This window comes from Harpia harpyja, chromosome 9, assembly GCF_026419915.1.
Source record: "Harpia harpyja isolate bHarHar1 chromosome 9, bHarHar1 primary haplotype, whole genome shotgun sequence".
Taxonomy (NCBI): Eukaryota; Metazoa; Chordata; class Aves; order Accipitriformes; family Accipitridae; genus Harpia; species Harpia harpyja.
Window position 1 is genome coordinate 35,368,841 of NC_068948.1, and position 23,284 is coordinate 35,392,124.

Sequence of the window (23,284 nt, forward strand, 5' to 3'; positions counted from 1 at the left end):
AGTAAGTGCCTCCAGTAGTCAACTTCTTTTTCTAGATTGTCTGGCTTTTATCACTGATATCGCCAGTAAAACATGCAACCTTCTCCTTGCGGTCCTGCTTGAGTCCTGTCAGGAGAGGGATTATTACAATCCTGCACTGTGAAACGTTTCCAATTTGTGGTGCAACCTTTGCACCAGCTTTTTTTGCAGACATAATCTACTGGAAAATCATGCTTCATCCTTGCTGGTGTCTAAATCTGTTGGTTTGGTTTTGGCCTGCTTTCCTAAAGAGATGAGATAGAGAGGTGTGTGTCCTGTTTTCAACCAAATCTGACAAAGGCAGATTTTTCAAAGATACTGAATTCCTGTAAGTTTAATGAAATAAAAATGCTAGATATAGAAGAGAGTCTGTATTAGGGCTCCTTCTGACAGAAAAGCCACAGCATCATCTCTGTGCCTGTTGGACACCAGAGAACCCACCAAGGAGAGCACCATTATGAAAAGCCAATGTCAGGAAATGTCTCACTTAGACCTTGTTAGATACAAGTCTGAAGCTCAGTTTCATTAGTTCTGCTGCTCCCTGAACCTCTTGGCATTGTTGTAGCATAGATGTACCACTTTATTTTTATTCTTCCACGTAGATCGTTATTTAGTGCTTATGTATATCATCTCTTTAGGTGCTTTTTTCTAATTCTTTGCCCTTGCTAATATTTGCATTTCCTTCCAATTCAGTATTGTACATTTAATACTATACATTTTTATAGATAAAAAGAAAGGCATGCTAAAATATATTACCGATCTAACATCAGTTCTGTTTTTTTCCAGAAACTGAACAAGTTTTTTAAAACTGAGTTTATAAACTGAGCTTGTTTATGCAACTTACTAAGGGTCTTCTGCTTAAATAATTACACACTAAGTGTCCTTACAGTTCATATTTTCTCATAATTTCAATTTGCGTGCTGTTACAGTCTTCAGAAGCATCTTTATTTCAGCTGAGTAACAAGCATGTGTCTACTTTTTCTATTTAAAAAAAACTGGCAGTTTTCCAGACAGTACCTGTTTTATAAGACTGTTTATAGAGATCTATATTTCAAGCAACAGGGATCATGGTCTATATTTCACCCGTGACCTACACCTGCAAGCCATATAAAATCATTGCTGAATGGAACTCTAAATAGGATACATTCATTCTTCAGCAAAGATTTTTGCTCTGTGCTGTATCATTACAGGTGACAAACCAAAACATAACAGTGAGTTATTCAACCTAATTTCTTGACCTGGATGTACAATTTGTAGCAAAAGCTTTGTTTTGCTTCTGTTTGTTTTGAATTGTTCACAGGCTGTTTGTTAATTGACCACATTATTTAACATTTGAAATTATTTGTCAAATAACTTTTGCAAATCACTTTATTTTGTAGATTTGTGTGCAAGTGAGATACTGTGAGTTTTCTTACTGCATGCAGTAATCATCTTGAGTAGGTAAGTTCATGGCCAATGCCATTGCTTATTGTGGCTCTGGATAAAACCCTTCTTGAAAAGCTTTTCACACTCAGAATATGTGAAATTCTTGTGAACATGATGCGCAGGCAGTAAGTGTGGTGAGAAGCTCTCCTGTGGATAGGAGGGTCCTGCAAATGTGACATAGGGTCTTACTTGGTGCGCACGGGTTCTTCCACCTTGCTCATCCATGTCCGATCTGCTTGTGGCTGAATAACAGCAATATTTCCTCCTGGCACTGTGTGATAGCTGCTTTTTTGGTTTGCTGGTGACAACTCCAAAGCCATTATTAAAAATGGCGATAAGTGGATATGAAGTGACGATAAATTGATTTAGAAGGAATCGAGGCCCAAGTAGGGCAAAGTTTCAATTTTTTTAACTCCCAGTTAAGTTGAAATCAAATTGAAACATACTCAATTCAAATTAAAATAAAATGTTTTGTTTTTAAAGCATAAGCAGTCTTTTAAAACAACAAAAAAGGACTTTTAAATTGATTTTGGTTTTCTTCACTGTAATAACTGAGGTGCAGGCACTTGCAAAGTGTGCTGCTGCAGCTATACTTTTTAGCCCAAAGGATTATTTGCTCTACATGCATTTTTCTAGCTCTGAACAGATTTGCGTGCATCTAGCTGAGTAAAATGAAAGCATTTATGAACTGTTGTCCCCTGAATGTAAACTGTTACAACATGGTATAAAGATACATATAGAAGACACGATGAGTTAAAGAGAAAATACCATGAGACTGTGTTATTTGTAATGTATGCAAATAAATTTACTCTGGCAAAGCTGTCCTAAATTTTTAATTCATAAGTTTGTTAAAATAGTGAAAGGTAATTATCCTTTTAATTTTAACAAAATAGTTTCCAGATTGCCATGATAATAGTTAAATGTATTTCCCATAAATTTATTATGGTGATTGTAATGACTATTAGCTTTAAATCCTTTTTTCTTTTTTTTTTTTCTTTTTAATTACAAAGCATAGGATTTTTTTTCCAACGTTAAAAACCAGAAGTAAAGGTGTGGGAAGGAAATATGTTATATGTGAGAGAAAAAGTATCATTATGCTACTGATTGTAGTGCTGATGGTTCAGTTGGTAGCAATTGCTCAACTGTTCCAGAACTGGAGCAATGATCCAGGTGGATCAAAGATATCTTCCTTATAAATCAGAAAATGATGGCTCTCCTGACTGGTTCTCATATCTATAAGTCTCTAGTATTCTTTGCAGAAATATTGCTATTAGTTCCCTTGTCTGATTTGATTGAGTACATGCCCTCTGTCTCCCTAAACTTTTTTGTATGCTGTGTGGGATACGATTCATTTCCATTCTAAATTTATGTGGGGTATCGTAGTGTGGCTGCTATGGGGCTGCTGCCTTTCATGTTAGTGAGTCCTCTGATGGTTCCATGGCAAGCGGAGAATCAAGGTAACAGTGGCCATCAAGACAGAAGACGAGAGTCCGTGTACATTAAAGTAAATAGCCAAACCCTACTGAACGAGCCACCTCTGTAACAGCCCTGTGATAACTAGAACTGCTCACCAATTTGTTTTTAGAGTGGTTTCCTAACAGGAAATCCAGGATATTGTATCTTTTATGCAAGTGTTTAGTGTTCAGCCAGGAAACTATTAATGCAATGCCTTATTTCAGGTAAATTTGCTCTGAATTGGAGTATTTAATTTTATTGGACTGGTCTAAAATGTTTCAGTTGAAATCCATTCAACAAAACCATTAAAAAGCTTGATCCCAGCAGGACATTGCTGTATTTGGTTCCTGTTTTCTCTTCTGGGTCAATAATTCTAGATGGAAAAACCTTTCCCATTGATTCTCTGGGTCACCTTAGAGTCTGCAAGAGTCATTTAGTTGTAGCTAGCACATCTGCTGGAGGACCAGAGAGATCTGGTGTTTGGGTATCTGGCCAGGAGTCCCTGCAGAGAGGCTGACGTTGTGCTCCGTATGGCAGAACCGCCTCTTTCCTCCGTGGTCTGAGACTGGTACTGAAGGGTACTGCAGGGTGCAGCTTGTGTTCATGTAGCATGAGGGCTGCCGCGAGTGTGAGCAGCTGCTGTCCATCGTGACCAGGATCAGACCTGCTTTGTTGTATGCGTCTCAGAGGATGTAACTGAATGGGGACTCAATATAAAGGAAATAATGTTGCGCATGTCTTCAAGAATGAGAATAGTATCGGGCCTTATCTGATTACCCTGCTTTATGGAAAATCTCCTGTGCCTGCAGGCCTTTGAAGCAGGTGGCCTCAGTTGTCTTTTCTTGGCAGCTAAGGACATGAGTGCATCTATAGAGACAATGACCAAAGCACAGGAATCGTTCTGAAGAGATTATTTATGCATGTACCTTCATCAGAAGCAAAACCACTTCATTAAGCACCCAGGGAATGCAAAAGTGAGGAGAAAAGTGGTTTTCTTGATGAGATAAACATATTACAAGTTACTCATTATACATAAAATAATGGCATATACCACATGTTCCAGGGAGTTCAGGCTCGAAGATGTGTCACTATTGCCATGTTCCTCTCATTTCCTGTGTATTTATCTAAAAGGTACTGATTCAGCCTCTGTAATTGGCCTGTTATACACTTAAAAAAAAAAAAAAGCACCCAAACCCACAACAAAACTCTTCAAACTTTTACACTGAAAGCTGTGCTGTGTGCTTGTATGTGTTTCAATTTGAATATGAATCGGAAGAACAAGAACTTGAATTTTCAGTACTCCAATGGTTAGATGAATAGATGAGTGAAGAGAGAAAGAAGAGTAAACAAAAAAAAAACCCCCTAAGTAAAATAAAAGGCTTGTAATAAGCCTCGTTTCTGTGCACCGCTCTGGGAGCAGAACCATCTGTCCTTTTGCCTCAGACACCATCCCTTTTATTCACATGGTCTTCTCAATTTTAAATTAAAAGAAAAAAAAAAGAGAAGAGTTTTTAGGGATGCCTCATTATCTGTATTTTCTTTATGGAAACAACTCCCAGTGCAACTTGATGTTTACTTCATTGCCTAGTATCTGAGCAGGGTCTGGATGGGAAGGAAGGCCTTTTGGATGCATTTTGCTGCTTGCTGTTTTAATTGGAGTATTGTCATCTCTTGGCTGCTTGCAGATCTCCAAAGAAACATTGTGGCCTGCTGGGTTATTCACCAGACATTTGTGTGATTGATCTTCTTGCAGCTTTTCCCTATCGTGATTCTTTCATTTCTGGAAGCAGGTTTCCAGGCGGGCTTTTCATCCTTGGTAAATAAGACTGGAAATGGAGGGGGGAAAAGACATGGTCCTTGCCCAAGTGGATTATTTGTCTTTTCCTTGCCACCCCTGATTCCACGGCAGGACTGGGCAGGGCTGTGGCCAGGGATCTGGGCTCTGTCTTTGCTTCACGCTGAGGAGCTTGGTCTGGTGCTCCTGGGAGCTGACCTGGAGTTGAAGGTCTTGTGTCCCACACAGATTGTGTCACTTGTATGGGACATGGACCCCTGCTTTCTTCTGAAAGGAGAGGATGGAGGGGGCTTGTTCTCAGTGAATTGAAAGGGCGCTTTGGAGAGATGCCACCAAATCCAACATTGCAGCTCACAATATGCTGCTTTTCACTCACAGGAAATACTTGGTTTAGGGGGAGGTCATAGAGAAGTAAAGTCTAGGAGACAAAGAAAAAAAATGAAGAGAGGGCATTCCAAGAAAATGAAGCTTCAACCTTAGACTGGTTCCACAAAGGCCTTTGTGTTCTCAGTCCCACAAGCCAAATGCAGTTTGTACAGACCAGTGTTAAAGGTAGCTTGAAACCACTGTGACTTCAAGTACTGTGCAAGGGGAAAGGAGCCTTTATATTGTTTGTTCTGCTTTGTAGGTCTTCTTGGAACACTTATGTTTTAACTTTCAAACTGAAAATTGTTTTATTTTAAATTAAAGTAAGTAATAGCTCCTGCAATCACTCACAAATGGTAAAAAACCCTAGTATTAAGACAGTTTGATGAAAACAGGTGTTAGTAAAATGCTCTATAGACTGCCTTCAAATCCGCTTCCTCATTTTAAAGGTTTTTCTGCTTTTTTCATTGCCTCTGCTGAAAATCATATGCAGAAGTACAAGTCTTGCAGCTAAAGCTGATAATCTACACCTACCTCCCACAGTCTACTTTGTTTATATGGTGCCCTGGTGAGAAGTATTTTGAAAGGTTGGGGTTCTGAAGGCAAAAGGTTTGAATAAAAAGGGGTGCTAGAAAGTACTGTGGTTTGTTGGGTTTTTTTTTTTGTTTTGTTTTGTTTTGGTTTGGTTTGGTTTTTTTTTTAAATAAATAAACTCCCAGTCTCTTTTCCCTCTGATTCTTCACTTCAAAAAAATTTCCCATGGTTTCTGAAATCTCTCATTCTTTTCATAAGTTCTTCCCACACTCCTCTGATGTTTAAGTATATCAGGATTGCCAGACTTTCTTGATTGTTCCACGGTCCTATGCTGAAGATGTCATTGTTTCACCCCAAAATAAAGAATGTGGCATTACTTTATTCTTTAAAAGAAGCAGACTTATACACATGCAATGTCTGCTTCAGTGCCTCCAGTCAAACTGGATAAAACTCATTAACCTGATGTTCCTGCGTTAAAAGCAATTTAAAAACAAATATAACTTGGAAACCTAAGAATGCTGTTTAATACCACATTGTGAGAAACATGGTAGAGGTTGCTTTCCTCTTGTAACCCAGTTTCAATATTCATTTTATGAACAGAGGAAAATACCCTCAAGGTTTTTTTGTCTTTCAGAAGTAATTTTTGAAAATGGACTTATTTTTAAAAAAAACACCCCTCCTGCTCTTCAGACCAAATCTATGTCAAAAGCTAAATTTGACCCATGGTACAAGATTTAGGTGCTGTAAGCGGCTTCACAAAGTGGGTAAAAACCCTATAATTTTTTGTATGTTTTATTGTCTGTGTTAATTGCACTAATAATAATTCACTTTATATTTGTGGTCAAGGTATGGCAGCCAGCGCAGCACTTGTGTTTGCTGCTGTCTCTGAAATCATCATTAGAAAGTGAGCTGATAAAGATTACCCTAAATTCTGATACAATATTGAGGATTACTGTTGATCCTTCACCCTGTTTAGCTTATGCAGTTTCTTCTGCTTCTTGGTGGTGTTTCCCTCTGCGGTTAGGATCCTTTGTACGCTGGGTGATGGTCACTAAGTTTTTCAAAAAGCTGCAGTTTGGTAATGGTGATTATAAATGAGATTGTAGGGGGTGGCGAAGGGAGCCAAGCCAAGGGGACCTGGTGGTGCTGCTGGAGCAGCAAAGAGGTGACAGAGTGGGGATGGTGAGACGGGGTTGGCGTCAGAGTGCTGCCGAATGGCACAAAAAGGGAAACAGAGGTGAGAGGTCAGGGAAGCAGCATGGAGAGGGATGCTGCAAGGAACAGTGGGTATCTTGGGGGACAGAGGTGAACTTCAAATGAGCAAGAGCAGAAGAGAAGCAATTTCTGTGCGTTTCTAAGGCCACTGCAAAGGGGCAAAACCAGAAGGGATAGATGTCGCTGCTTTCTCCTAGTACGTGTTTGAACCCTTATCAAAGCAGTTTATCAACTGATCTCATTTTCAATTATAACCTGCAGAAGCATTCATATAATTAGAAGTGCTGTTGTAATCCTCTTGAAAACAAAATATGGGCATGGTGCAGCTGATAAATTGAAGTAGTAGGGAACAGCTAATATATATTTTAATAAGCAATAAGTCTAAAGTGTGTATCTAATGAATTCTGATGGTATCTTGTTTTTCTTAAATTTATCTTGTAAAGGCAGAAGTAAACTTTGAACTTGATATTCTAGCCAGAATTTATTATATTTTGATTATTACTTTTTTAAATTTAGGATCCTCCTCAGGAAAAAGGATTAGATTTAGATGCAAACAGATCTTAGTCTTCTGCCCACTGAAAGCAGCTGTAAAGCTCACATGGACTTCAGAGAGTTAAACTTATTGTGTGGTCCTGCCCTGTCCATTGAGCATCTACTCTAGGGAGTAATCTCCTCAATGCTTCTTGGTCGAATAACTAGTAGCTCTTACTTTGGTAAGTATTCTGACCCCAAGAGATTGTACAAGGATGCTGAACTGGGAGGCCGTCATTATAATCCAATAAGGGGGGCTCAAAACAGCGAGCTGGCAGTGAGACTTGAGATGCTCTGCAAAAAACCTCCCAGGGAAGGGAGGATGCAGCAGTGTAGAGGGGCCATGGTAAGAAGCTGGTCACTGGTGGCTGGTGCAGAGATGCACAGGGGAGCAGGAGCAGGCAGCCAGCTATAGGAGGTCATAGAGGGATCTGCCTGGGGACCACCAGGTGTGGGGCAGGGTTTGCTGCAGCTCAGGAAGTCTCTAGGTTAGCTGGGACCAAGTGTGGAGGACCTGCCTGCAGGGACAACATGATCTGGGGGGACAGCTGGGTATAAGTCTTTTTATTTCTCTTCTGTTTGATCTAGTTGCTTTGAGTTTTCCCTGTTTAATAAGTTACATATTCAAGGTTTATTGTGATGAGATCTGGCTTTATTTGAGTTATAAAGGCTTTTGGTCTTCTTTAGGGAGCTCATTATGAAGAAAAATCGTAGGCAGTGGATGTCAAAGCTCTGGCTGACCCAGGAGCTTATTATACCTGGTTTGAAAAAAAAAAAAAAAGTGGTCACAGCATGAGCTCTCCCTCCTCGTTTTGCAGGGGTTACACAGGAACTGGAATTTCCTTCCAGCCTAGAGAATGATCCTGCCTCTTTGGGCATACACATTCTGAGCTGTTCATGCTGGTTTTATGTCCCCTCTCTCCAGGGATGCTGGAGCATCGTGGTTTTCCTTCCAGTGGGAAGAGCTGGACAGAGCTCCTTCAAAAATCTTGCAGTGAATCCTTTAGTAAATAAATCCTCAGCAAACTTCAACATCTAGTTTTCCCTCTGTGGGTGGAATGTGAGAACAAGAGTGATGAAAGCTGAGAAACAAATGAATTTCATTTGTCAAACAGTATTATTTGCAGGGCTGTGGGGTGTTTTGCACTCTGTCTCCCTGCTTGGTGCAGATTAGCTGGGAAACACAAGCCGAGTGGTTGAGGACCATGCAGGAGGATGCCAGGATCTACAGGGCCATTTCTATCATGCAATCTCCCCGACGATTAATTTACTATAGGGCTTACCTCTCGGGGTCTGTTAATTCCCATCATCCTTTTTTATCCAGCGTGAAGCGTTGGACTGCTCATCCAGGATGCCAGGTTTGCTTTACAATGGTTTTGTTACTGAAGTGTTTTATGTTCTGTTCTACAATCAGGTTGCCCTTTGGATGATTTTTTTTCCCCCCTCTTATCTACATTCAATAAACAACTTCAAGTTGTTCTGTCCTGCTATTTAGCAAAGATAAATGATTTGGGAAACTGAATTCTTGCAGTGCAGCTGACTGTCCAGAATAAAATTATAAACACGTGAGATAAGATGAATAAAAGCACCAAACTGCTGGGTGGATATTCCCATTACTGTATACAAGCTAGACAACATCCTTCTCCACCAGTTTCCTAGTTTGATAAATGCCTTCAGCTGATTTAAAAATGTGTAGGTTATTTTTAACCATGGTAGCAGAGCCATCTGTATTGTATCTGATGAAGTTCTGTGATAGAGCAAATTGATTTATTCTATCTCCTTACAAGTTATACTAAGCTTTATGTTATAAATAAGCTGGTTTGAAGTACATGATGTCATTGAGCTTGAAAGTCTCTGGATAAATTTGTACTTAAAGGGTTTGTGCTTTCTGTGTGAATTTAAATTGGTGCAGATTGTTATATCTCTTTTCTGTCTCTGTCTTGTGGACTGCAAGATCTGTGGGGTCAGGACTGTCTTTATAGTTGTGTTTGTATGAAATACACAAAGGGCCCAAATCCAAGACTGGTGCTTTCATATGTTACAGCAATAAAAATAAGAGCAATCAACAAAAACAGAAGCACACATTTGATGGCAGGATTTTCAGAAGCACTGCAAGGAACTGTGTGCCTAAATCCTACCATTTGTTGTTATAAAATACAGGAAATTAACAAGGAGCTCATTTTGCTTGGGGTGTGCCTTATGCCATGGCAATTCTGAACTGAGGTCAGATTTGAGATCTCTGCTTTGATTTCTGCTCCAGGAGGTGAGCGGGGCTGTTGGCAGCACAGACCTGGCACTTCTTCCCCTTGCCTTGCTCTGAGGTCACTGGGGCTTCTGTGAAAGTCCACGGGAAAGGTGACCATAGCAGTAAGAAGAGGGAATTAATCAAAAGCTGGGAAGAATACAATAAATCCTGTCTTAGTTGACTGCTTACAGAACCAGCAAAAATGGTGGCTTAAATAAGGTAGAACCTCTGAAAGAGGTGGACTAGAATCACTGTCCCCACAGAAATCACTGTGTTTAAGGATAGTTTTTGAGAGACCAATACTGAAGACAGGATGTTGCCTAATGAGTGCCATGTATGGTGCAGATTTCGCTGTAATTAAAAAGAAAATGAGCAATGCTTTAATTGCGATCTGAAGATTAAAAGTTAAAAGCTCAGTATCCTCTATTACTTATTGTCAGATAGGAATTACGTTGCATATGTGTAACAAACCATTGCATTTTAAAAATGGAACCATAAAAAAGCTGCTGTAATTTAAAAGCAGCCAATTTACTAGGAGTACAGTTTGCAGCTCTGTCACTTGCTAATCAGTCTGTTAAACATAATAGCCATTCTTGTCTGGAGGCAGTTAATCATGTTGTGAATGCACTTATCAGCGCATATTAGAAATACAATACAAGACTTTCCGACAGAGGAATGGATGCAATTACTGCAATCAGTATACATTTAGCTACTGTCTTATACCATGTTTTTCTTTCCATTTCTTTTTTTTTTTTTCTTTTAAGTAGTCCAGCAGTGACAGATTTTCTCTTAGAAAAAATATAAAGGACACACTTGAAAGTGTTGTTAAACTCAGCGGACATGCTCAAATGCAACCTGTCGATCTAAATGAGAGATGGGTGCTGGCTGGTTGAACCTTTCCTGGACCCAGCAGTGTTGGAAGCTGCTGGCTTTGAGTGTTGTGGTGATGGTTTTCAAGGCCTTTGAGCATTTTCACTGATGGGCTGGGAATGTGTCTGTAGAGGCATTCCTTAGGTGGTGGGGAGCTGAAGTTGCTGCATTTGTGCATTGAATTAGACTAAAGGAGCTCAGCATATGTATGAACTCTCTTTTTTTTTTTTTCCTCTGTGCTTCTCTACATCTAAATCAATAGCAATGAGGGATCTCAAAGTTTTTGAAAGGGGATATTGAAAAAGCATGAAAGCTAATTGCTTCCAGCATGACTACCCACCAGCAATGGGTGTAAATACAGCTGTCTCAAAGAATGCCAGGACTCGACAAAATCTAAGGGTTTCAGCTAAACAATTTTCCAGGGCTGAGCATATTCTTGTATGGGGAGGAAGGGAGTTGGGAGGGGGGCACGAGGAGGGAAGGGATTATGAAATCCTGAAAAGATTCAGAAAAGGGAGGAATAGAAGGAGGATGATTTTGTAAATTCTGCTTTACATTAACCCTTTATGTTAGGGATACTTTATGTAGCTTAGCGTGATTTTCAGTGCTTGCAGGAATCTGCCTTCTTTTCTAGAAATCCTTTTATCTGACTCTTTGTTCTTCATGACAGCTGGTATTTTTGCTTAGGTAACATTTTTAATTGTAGCAGGGAAAATGAAAACGCAAAACAATCCCCAAATTGTGTGACTATTACAGGGGGTAATAAGGGAGTCAATATAACATCATATCCACTGCACCAGTATTTTTGTTACTGCCATGTTCAGATCACACATTGCTCAGACTCCCTGAGAAAATGTGGGAGGTCCTCAGTGCGATGTCCTTAGCAGTGATTCTTCCCAATGGCGCAGGCGTCTGGCCTGCCTCACACTGGTGAGCAGTTCAACTCGGACGCTCAGCCCCACTCTGTCTGCAGGTCGTTAAAGCCTTCGTTGCTGAGGAAATTCATTGAAATGAAGTCCTGGGGGGACTTCATATCGTATCTTTTATATCATATCTTTTATATCTTCATATCATACCTTTTATCTTTTATCATATACTTTTTATCATATAAACAGGGGTGTGGGGAAGGCAGGATGGAACACCGCTTCTCCCCTTTCTGTTTCTAATTATTCCTTTTCAGAGCCTAAATGAATTAACCTCACTTATTACTCACTTGTGCCTGAACTCATTTATTCATGGTATGACCTTAGCTCTAAGCAATATCCCAGCAGCCCCCCATTAGCTGTCACTACATTTGAATTCATCACGTGTTGGGAAATCATTGTCTTGCAAGTGTGACAAAGTAGTGATTACCCTTTGAAAAGGTGACCTAGAGACAATGTTGTGTTGACCTTACTTTCATGCCATTAGAAAGTAGTTGTGGAATGATTTTTAAAAAGAGAAGTATTAATCCACCCCTCTGCTTTTTGTTATTTGGAGTTATCTTTGCACTTCTAGGGAAATTTGGAGTCATTCTTAGGATGAAAATAGGCTTTTAATGGAGTGACTTACATTATAACTGCTTGTTTCTCTCTTGCTTTTGGTTTTGTTGTGAAGATTGGGACTTTAAGCTAGCAAAGGGTAAAGGTACATGGAATTACTGCAGATGGCTCTTTCTGTTCATACGCTGAATGCAGACCCTGATGCGCCCTGTGTTTGCTCAGCTGGATGAATTAATCTTGTTTGTTAATTAAAACACAGGAAACTGATGTTTATATGCCAGTTTCACTTTCACGTTTTTACTGTCTGTTCAGTGGGTATCAACAGTGAGAGGAAAAGCTTAACTCTTTTTAAAAACATAATTATCGGCCTATAAAATAAAACGATTTTATGCACACCATGTGTCTCTCAGGCAAGTGAGGAGAGAGGAGGTCCTGTTTGTGTTAATGTTAATGGGCTACACTGATCCCTGCCTTAACTTCTTTGAGGATGTTGTCATGGCCACTTATTTCTTAGCAGAAGTGTGAATTAGCCACAGGACACCCTGAACATTCTCTCTCCATCTAAGAGTACCTTAGATTCAAAGAAAGCTACATCTAATTCATTAGATGCTTAATCTTGTTTAAATCTGAAGAGAATGTAGGAGGAATAAAATAATTCTTACCCATATTCCTATTTTGATTTGTTCTTTAATTATTTCATGCAGGTGGTATTGCAGTAGCTTCTACAGCAGACTCACGAGTTCTGTGCACTCTCAGCAAGCTTTAGGAAAAAAAAAAACAACTGTTTTTTAATTTCACATTGTCCTTGCTAGCTGCTTGGCATTCTGTTATTTACTCATTTACACTGTCTGCCTATTAAGCAAAGGATTAAGTTCAAAACGTGTTGAATTAGGCTTTTAAAATCCTCAAGTCCTCAAGAGGAGAGCACCATTTGTCACTGTTTTCATGTATCCTCCAGCACATTAGGTATATTCCTGTCATAGTCTGCAGCTTGTCTCCCCTTCCCTTTCATTCATAAATTCAGTGCATGGGGAGTTTGCATCTTTAGATCCCCTCTGGTTGATTTTTCTCCCCAAGGAGATCCAGCTGTCAGCCTCAATTGTAATTCTGAAATGAAAACAGCAACTGGATTGCTAATAACTTTCTCATACGTCTAGTCCTGTTTTTCTTTTCTGATGCACTTGGTGTATACAAAAGAGTCTGATCACTTAATGCTAATGTCAGGCATATAAAAATCATAAGGTCTTTAAAATGCCAAGGAAACATGTTGTCGGAAATGTGGTTCGAGCTGTTAGGGTGCATCCAGGTCACTTACCCAAGCTCTTACCTCTATCTAGGAAGATGAGGAAGCTGCGTACGTATTTGTAAATATAATATTCAAGACATAATTGTATAAGTTCAGGAGCTGTCACATAGAGTCACTCTTCCCGAGACTCACAATAAATTTGGAAGAGTGTACAGGTGAATTAGCTGAATTGAAGACTGGCCTTTTTCTTCTGCTTAATTACCTGCAGGAAACTAATGTATTTGGCTGTTATGTGGTGGCACTATAGACAGACCCAGAGTTTGTCCCATTGCATTGCAGGGTGTCACCAAGGTTTTCCAGCAGGTGACTTTTAGGGTATATTCCCTGTCTCCACCGTTGAGACTCTGGATGCCCCTGACCATCCACTCTGTTTTCTTTGAGGTCAAGTGAAGTGTTTGCTGCACTGACTTTACATGTAGCTTGGCTGAAGATACCCATGCCTTGGGTTATTCAGCTGCAGCACAAGCCATGGTAAAAAGTGCCTCCCAGACTCGTATTCTTGTTCTTTTAAAGGTCTTTTGAAAGTCTGTGGAGGGAGGGACTTTGTATGTGAGTGCCTGCATTGCAAAGAAGTTCTTATATCACTGAACTGATTGTCTTGAATTTTCAGTCATTGGTTCTTTACAAATCCATCTCTGCTTTATAATGTATTTCAGCTGCTTGCACAGCAATGTTGAAAATACACCATGTGATTATGGTATGTAAATATGTAAGAATTTCTGAATAGTTAAAGAAAAATTATAAGCACCATTTGGGCTGTTGATATTTATTAACTGGTTAGGATTCAGCATAAATCTTTCATCATAAAATCATTCTTATTTTTTAAACAACAATAGCTCCCTCTATATTTGCATCCAACATCAGCTAAACCCTGGCCCCAATTTCTTACTGGATGTGTTTGTTACATTCGCCAGCAAGATGCTTTCTCCTGGCAGAGAAGCTTTATTTTAAGAAACACACAGCGCAACAAAAGAGGTTCTAAATAGTAGTCAGAAAAATATTCTAGTGCAATCAAAATGCTTTTTTAAACCCCAAAAGATCACATGCCGTTTCAAAAGGGGAGAGTCATGACAAAGGAAGAAATGGGAGTCCCAGCGCCCAGCAATACATGCTACCAATGGAGCACACCAATTACACTCATACTGAATTTGGTCCTAAAAGTCCTGTTTTGTTAAAGGCTAACTAAAATAGTATCAAAGGACTCTTTTACCAGAAGAATTTCTGTACACTGTCACAAGGGTGGAAGCAAATAAAAATAATTGAAGCAATTGTCTCAGTTGTCTCCAGGGTTGCCATGATGATGTTGATAAAATCAAATAAAGTGGAAGTTATTGCAAGTTGTTAGTGAGCAGCACAGTTGTGAATTGGCAGTGGAAGAAGCTGAAGAGCTTAAAAGGTTTGCGCATTATCTAGATTTATTGTTTTCAGTTGTGGGAAAATGTTGGCTAAGCAAAATAACATGAATAATATCTGGTCTTGGTGGTGTGTTTTGAACAAAAATATTTTTTTCTTGTTTTTATAGTTTTTACTGGATTATTAAAAAGTGCTGTGTCAGTCCATACATTCTTAACAGATCTAGCAGCTTGGTTTTGTCCTCTGTAGCCATTTACATTGCCTATGCATTTGTGAAGAGCATGAATTTTTATGGCAGTGAAAGAAAAACAAGATCAGACACCAAGAAATGTTTTGAAAAAGCCTGTAGTTGGTATAAAGTAAACTAGACAACAGAGCAAGTTCTCTGTTAGACAACAGAGCAAATTGTAAATTGTGATTTTGAAATGCATTGCATAGGGAAACCAAGCAAACTTTTTCCATCCCTGCAGATTTACTTGCAACCTGCCATCCATCCTGTCTTTGTTCACTGTTTGGGACTTGGGCCTTGTGCTGTGCCATGGAAGAAGAGTGAGCAGGGCTTTTTTCAAGTGTTTGTGTCTCCCTTGCAACCTCAACTGTCCCATTTCCCTCAGCAGAACAAAACCCTGTGGGGACTATGCAGTAAGGGGCAGTGGCACTGTGTCATCTGAACATTTTTGCATTGATACAAAAGCTTGCAGAGATACTCAGGACGTGTAGGTAGTTTGCCCTGGCTTCTAGGGACGTTCATCCACACTGCAACACTTGACAGGGACACCTGCATTTACCTGTGCAGGGCTCCAGCCAGGCCCGTCTCCAGTGCTCCTCAGGATGAAGCCCTTTCTCAGCAAACTACCCTGGGAGAACAGTGCGAGTAGGCTGCTTCCAAGCTTGTATACAGCTTTGTGTCCTTACAGCCTAATGAAAATGATATATGCCGGGAGAAAAGGGGTTAGGTTTTAACATCCATTACCAAGTCAAACTTCGTATGTAACACAAGGTGTAGCCATTTCGCCCCAGTAAATTGTTCTCAAGTAGGATCTGTGCTTAAGGATGGTGTAGCTGCTAGAAGATACCCTGCCTTTAAAGGTGTTAGCTGCTGCCAGTTCCTGCTACCCAGTGCCCACATTCAGGAAAGTGGCACTCGGCAAGGCATAAGGGCTGACAGTATGCAAAACTTCATAATTCAGAAACTGGATGCTGCTCTGTTAGTAGGTATTTGCTCTCATTTCCTTCATCTTGGGCTGCTGGGATCTTAATTTCCTAAGGGGAGAAGGTCAGGACCTTTAATCTGGATCTTTTCCCCAAGAGGTCCTGAACGTCTGCTGCTTCATTTGACTTCAGCAGGAAATTAGGGTCTTCAGCATTTCCAATCAATCGTTGAAAAGCCTCCTCTTGTAAGTGTTTGATCTTCAGTAAACCGTACTTATGAAATTAATCCTCTTGAGATCAAAAGAGTGAGACCCGTATTACTGAAATATTTTATAAACTAATGTACCTTGCTTATGTAATCCTGTTCTCATTTAATTTGGTGACAATTTGTCAGAGAGAGTAAGAATTGACCATTATTAACCTTGAAAAGATTCTTAAGCAACATGATACCAGACATTTTATTATTTTCAATTACCTAGTGTCTGCTCCATTTTTTTAGAGTTTTGTTTACACTACTGTGGGCCTCATAAACAGATTGCCATTTACTGAAAACATTATTTTATGAATGAATGAAACTTATGATTTCCTGTAATAGCCAACTGCACTAATAGAAGGGTCTGACTTTTATCAACTAAATTGTTGATGAACTGGCAGTGTGAGCCAGCAAATCCTCTGTGCGCCAGTGACACACCCAGCTGAATGCACTGCAGAGTGCCCTGCACTATCATCCTTCACTGTGGCATTCTGCATATTTCATTCTCTCTAAAAATACAGAGGGCAGGCTCTTCAGTTTGGTTAGCAATGTAAATCTTTCTTCATAGCTAGTGATAGGCATTTATTTATTTAAGGTAACTACTAACTATTTAGACTGTCACTGCCATCACAACATCAATCACTGTGTACCATTCCAGTACTTAATTCAATACTTCCATGTTTGGCTTAGACAAAAATTAGGAATAAATTGAAGTCAGTATTATTTCGATGCCAGGTGATTTTGTAGTACTTATTAAAACCTCTAACATTAGAGCTATGGTGAACCTTCACAGCAATCTATTATTTTGTGAAAAAAAAACCCCAAACAACCCTATGCAGTTCCATATAAATACTTAATAAGGTAATAAATCACAGAAACACAGAATGGTTTGGGTTGGAAGGAACCTTAAAGATCATCTAGTTCCAAGCCCCCTGCCACGGGCAGGGACACCTTCCACTAGACCAGGTTGCTCAAAGCCCCATCCAGCCTGGCCTTGAACACTTCCAGGGATGGGGCATCCACAACTTCTCTGGGCAACCTGTTCCAGTGCCTTGCCACCCTCACAGTGAAGAACTTCTTCCTTACAGCTAATCTAAATGTACCATCTTTCAGTTTAAAGCTATTACCCCTTGTCCTAGCACGACATGCCCTTGTAAGAAGTCCCTCTCTGGCTTTCTTGTAGGCCCCCTTTAGGTACTGGCAGGCTGCTGTAAGGTCTTCCCGGAGCCTTCCCTTCTCCAGGCTGAACAACCCCAACTCTCTCAGCCTGTCTTCATAGGAGAGGTGCTCCAGCCCTCTGATCATCTTGGTGGCCCTCCTCTGGACTCGCTCCAACAGTTCCATGTCCTTCTTATGTTGGGGGCCCCAGAGCTGAATGCACTACTTCAGTGTAAAGAAACAAAATCTGATACTGGATTTTTTTTAGATTCAGGTTTAAAATACATATTTTTTTCCTACTCTTTGCATACACTAGCAGAATCAAGAAGAAAATCAATCAGAATGTATGAAACAAGGTAATGTGATAAGATAGCTGTCCAAAACCAGCGTGAATCTTTATAAAGCATCTGAATGCCCAGGCCTTATTTTTCTAGTGGTTTGTGCAGCCTGTGATGTGTTCTACTGGGAGAGTGTTTTTAACTGAGGAGAAGCTCCACCTCTGGGTGGAGTGCTCGCTCCTTTACGGCTTAATGTACATCCAGAGGAAATACTTGAGGTTCAACTTGGTAAGCAGGCAAGGCAGTTGGGCTCTACATGCCTGCAGCTGCCTGCCTGGATGTGTCCCTTGCAGGACAGTTCTGGGACTTAGCAACATTTTCCTGTCCTGATTAACTCTTCTTATTCTGGAGTTGGTTGGAGCTAGACTTGGCTTTATTTGGCATGGATTTACCATTCTGTGCTAAAACTCTGTTCTCTTCTATTCCAGGTTGGGATCACAAACATGCCTACTAACTGCTGGGTACAGAATGAAGACTATATGTTAAAAGCTTGTCTGGGCTGTTGGGGCCCTAGTTTGAATGCATTAGATATATATGAGGCTAGACAACAGGAAACTGTGTAGAAATCTCAAGGGTTTGGGGGTTTTAGCATCTAGCAGAGGCAGTATTGTGAAAGTACACAGATAGGATTATAAATCGCAATTTAAAGAAGAGGGCCTACTTACTGGAGTTTGCAAGAGGAAATAAATCCAAGCCCATGGTTTCTTTTTCTCCTCTCACCAGAGAGAAAAATGTGTAATGAATGTCTCATGTCTGAAACACTGGGCTGGATTCATCAAAGGGAGTTAGTAATTACCAAATTGAGAGAATCATGAAGCGCTTTTCTAAATTTGAAAGGCTCATCAAGAATAGATCAGGAGCAGGCAAAATTAATAGTTATGAACTCATTTCCATAGAAATGGACTTATTAGCAAGCATGCCAGCTGCCTAAAATTATAAGGTCTTCTCCTTGTGCTTGCAGGAAATAATCTTTTTTTATAAAAGTAATTTTGACTTTTTATTTTTTATTGCTCCTCTAAACTAGGGTTTGGCAAAATCCTTCTAAACCGGGAAAAGACTTCACTGGACAATAGAAATGTAACTAAAAAGAGAAGAAAGATGTGGAAAGAAGTGATTTATAGTCCTTGGATTCCATCAGACTCTTCCCAATAGTGCTAACTTATTTAAGAGAAAAATGGAATAAGACTCAAGAAAAAGCTGAAAAATCTTTATAGGATAAAGTTTGGTTTAGCAGGATTTAATGGCTGATAACAGCATGAGTTACAGTCGTTCGTCTTCTGTGCTAGTGGATTTTCCCACTGGTGTTTTGTCTTCACCAGGCAGTTGCAGATCGACAGTGACTACAAAGACCAACATACTGGCCACCAGCTACAAATCAGACTAAAAGCTGAAGATTTGCCATGGCTGGGTGGATTTACTCCTTTTCAAAAGGGTTATAGTGTAATGCTGCATAGCCAGGAGAGAAATTTAGATACAGGTGTTGCAATGTGAATTTATCAGCTAATGGAGCTGACATAAGTAAATGCTAACCTTTAAGGTCTTGATTATGATTTAATTTATTTCTGGTTTTACTTTAGCAACCTCCATCAATTTCAGTGGAAAAAGGCAGTGGTCTCCCACACGGTATTATAGAGAATGGTTAATAAATTGCAAGAATTATGAATATAGTACCAATCTTCCTGTTAAGAAAGAAGCCCCTGTAGGATAGGAGATGCAGCAGCCAGTAGGAAGGCACTAGCCTGAGCAAGAAAGAAGTTAATTTTTCAGGTTTATCAGGGTTCATTATAGTTGTAACCTGGGAAGAGGCTTAATTCACAAAGAGGGTGGATTAGTCTGCGGGGTACTCTGTCTCCCAGATACTGTAACACTTGGCATTGCTTGAAGGCTGAATCTTTGTCCTAAAGAGGAAGAAAGGGAAACCATAATTTTAGAGCAAATTTACTGACTTGCTGTTCCGAAGGTAACTGGAAACCTGCTGGTGAATAAAGAAGTCCAGAAAGTTGAATACTGGTTTGCTAAGCTATACACTCAGTGGAGAAACTCCGTAAGTGAAAGATGGTTAGATAGAGCAAGTCTATCTCTCTCAGCAAAAGTCCAAATGAAAAGAAGTGGATCCTTTTTTAATCAATGTTAATGTGTCACGCTGCATGATTTGCTTCTGAGACAAAGCAGAAAACATTTGACAAGCCACATTGTTTTTCCAGGTGATGATAAGTATTCATTTTGGAACCAGGACCTAGAAGTCCTGGATCCTGGGAGACCTGGGAAGTCAGCTTTGCTTTAGTTCATACATTAATATTAGTTAGATCTGAGGAAGGTTTGTGTATGTGAGTTGCTGCTCTTTTCTAGATGCACAGAGACTCGTTTCTAATCCAGCAGTGTATAACGATGTCTGCCTTTAAATGAAACTTATGTCTTTTATAGCTATATAGCTGTGCTAAGGATGCAGTGAAGGTCTTTGCATATTTACAGGCACAAGAGTCATTTTACTCCCTAGCAATTACTTTAGCTTGCTATATAGGCAAGACACATACATGCTTTTCTTAGGGAGATCTGAGTCCCAGTCTGTCTTAAAAATATAAAACCACTCTTACGGTTACTTTTTGGATGTGTAAAAAGAAAACCAGGAAAGGAATAGCTGAAGGCATGATGGACCGAGCTCAAAGAAGTGCCATCGGTGGGACGTGTAATGGATTTATCAGTGCAGACTAACCTGACATATTATTTAAGTGGTGAATCTAAAGCAAAACCCTCCATCAGTGGTTTTGTTCTGAATCTGAAACCACTCGTGGGTGTTTTTGTGAGTGGCAACTATTGACTTGAACAGATTGAACCTAAACTGCAGATCTAAACATACCTTGACAGGCCCAATACCTAGATCCATAGTTAGCGTAAAGCTCATCTAAATTTTATTTCTGTGTTGTGAGCAAATTAATTTTATGTAATTTAGATAAACTGCCAGAAGTGATACTCAGAAGGCTATGAAGTTGAGTACTCCATCGTGGTGCCCGCAGTGGTTATGTTTTTAACAGAAATGGTTTAATTACATCCCTAGTATTGTGTAATAATATTTTTCTTAAAAGTTTTTTGCTGATTGTCTGGTTGGGCACCCAAAAGATGCCTTAATAGCTTCTAGTTTTGCCTGGAGGTGGATATTATCTTCTGTCAGCATGGAAAATATTTATCCTTCAGGCATTGAAGCATATGTTTCTGGTGTTTGTTGTCAGAAAGAAAACATGAAAATCAATAATTCCTGTTCAGATTTTTTTCCTTTACAATGTGGCTTCAAAAACATATGGCAAAACCAGATTCTGCCTCTGTGCAGTTGGGAAGAGGAAAAGGATGTTTTAAGTGTCTGTTCTTTGTAGTGGCAGGGTAAAACTTTCGATGAACACAGCTCTTGGAGTCACTACTTTAGGGTAAGGGCACACAAATAATGTACTGTGGGAGAGGGCAGGGGGTGAAATCACAGAGCGTGGGTCATTACTGAGGGGTGCCTGCATGCACAGGACACATCCCTAGATCGGGAACAAGCTACCTCATGCTCACAGGAAGAGCACATTCAAGTCATTACGGAATGGCCTAACATGCTGCAAATTTAGGTTTTAACCTATTTTATAAGCACCTACCCTGAAACTTCAGTAATACTGATAACATTGGTTGTCTCTTCAACGGAATACAGTTAACCAGTTGGGTCTGCAGTCAGGTTAGGTGCCTTCCCATCCCGCCTCTGTGTTTTGTAAGCTGCATCAGGTCTCCACACTGCAGGCGTCTGTCTGGGAAATTGGGACAGGAACTTGTATGCTGCTTTGTAAAGTACCTTAATTTTAGTGGAAGTAAAGCTCTGGATGAGCAAAGGTCTGTTTTCTAAATAGGTCCCTGCTGCGTATATCCTGAGTGCTGTTGGTTAAATCTTGGTGTCTGTTTTCTTCTCTGTAACATGAAGATAAGATCTGTCTTTCTAACCTGATGATTAATTATTAATATTTACATAGTGTTGGACCAAAGGAGAGTGCTAACTGTTGTTGTTAACAAAAGAAGCAGAAGTAATTTTTAAATACAGTTCTGAATGCTATGCATTTACATCCATTTCTTTACCTTTAAACTTTTATTTCCAGATGAGAAATATATAATGATTGTCATATAATTACAAGTCTGCACCACTGATGAGAAGAATATTTTCATGAATTGAAAATAAGGATAATCTACTACGCATTTTTTGTCATGTATTATTTCTGCAAATCCATTTTTTCACTGAGATAAAGACAACTTTGGGTTTGAAAGACTTATTCCCCCCCCACCCCACCCCCCCGCCTCCTAACAAAAGCTCATTTCTGATATGGCATGAAGAATAGCCAAGTATTCTGTTGTTTTGGAGCATTGGTATTTGCAGCAACAAAATTGTAATAATGCTAAATTAAATAATTTAGCAACATCTGTGCAATGCAGTTCCCAGTGTTTGGGACTTACTCTGTAAGTTCATTGTGATTATGGAGAATGAATGCCTGAGTTTATTGGGAAAAATGCCTCCATTTCAGGAAACTAAAAGATACAGTGTCACCTTACCTATGAAGTATAGCTGTTGTCCAGTGTGTAGTTTGATTTAGGTGTCTGTCAGTGTCTTCAAGTCTGCATGTTGAATTTAATGGTAAATCTTCTGGTGAATAGAAAAGAGAAATCAAAATATATTTTGTTATTAACATCCTACTGATGTGGGAATTTTTTAAATTTTTTTTTTTTCCCAGAGCAAACATGTCCTCCTACGAGATCCTGCAGATGGACTTTGAGATCGACAACACTAGCAGCCTGGCAGGGGCCCAGCAAATTACCTGGCAGGTGGAATACCCTCGAGATGACTCCGTGAGCGAACTGGTGGTCTCCGAGATCTTTGTCAGCCAAACAATGTTTGTGGGAATTGTTCCTCTTGCGATGGTAAGAACCTGCTGCTGCTTCTTTTTGCTAAATGTTTCCGTTGATTCTCGTTAGTATTCAAGGGAATGTGAGCCATTTTATTATATGCTACTTCCTATGCACCTGCTGCAAGTGATTTAAATGCGAAAAATACATTTCAATAATATTTTATTTACCTGATATGCCATTATGGCTCCTTGGAAACCATTTGAGTCTTTTGTGAAAATCCTTTACCGTTTGTGGATTATTGGCCTGGTACATGGTAATAGCTCCTTTGGAGCCATTGTATTCTGGTGTATTAATGCGACTGCCATGCATGTGCTCTAAGGGTAAATGTTGCAATTAGTTGGGACATTTTCAATGAAATAAATTAGCATGCATGTATGGGAAGCTTCATTGCTAAACCAAACAACTGGACTGTTTTCTGCTTTGCTTTTCCCCAAAGAGCCACACAGTCTAGTAAGCTGCAAAGTGTCAATTTAATAAAAGGTCCATTTTGAGTTACAGAGAAAGGACAAAATACTTTCTGAAGATATAGGTGTCGGCCATATTTTCCAGGCAGGTTTTAAGGTGTACCTGTGCAGAAAGCTTGAAGCTGATGGTTTGTTTAAAAAATGCAAATATCTCCTTCTAAAATCAAATCTACCTTTTGTAGGAGGGACCTTTGGCCTACGTTTGGGCCTGATGGACTTTTTACTACTAGAGCTTTAATCTTACACATGACCAGTGATTTCAGTGGGGATATTCTGGTGTAAAACTAGAGGAACAGCTAGAGAGCCTGGATGTTACATGAGTTCCCTCAGAAACACTCTGGTAACTTTTGTTTAGTTTCTCATGAACATTTGCCCTTCCTTTCTGAGTCAGTCTGTGCTGGTTTT

At 39.7% G+C, this 23,284-nt stretch overlaps 1 protein-coding gene across 2 annotated transcripts in view; it reads left to right on the top strand.

Moving 5' to 3' along the window:
• Positions 1-23,284, top strand: part of TMEM132B (transmembrane protein 132B) — a 260,488-nt gene that overhangs the window by 160,010 nt on the left and 77,194 nt on the right. Inside the window, exons 1-2 of one of the 2 annotated variants that reach the window (XM_052797178.1) lie at positions 20,831-20,914; positions 22,241-22,427. In XM_052797178.1, the coding sequence (XP_052653138.1) occupies positions 20,883-20,914; positions 22,241-22,427 (219 nt within the window). In that variant the 5' untranslated portion in view covers positions 20,831-20,882. Of the gene's footprint in view, positions 1-20,830; positions 20,915-22,240; positions 22,428-23,284 lie in introns of those variants that run through there. The other variant, XM_052797177.1, reaches the window with a different exon arrangement.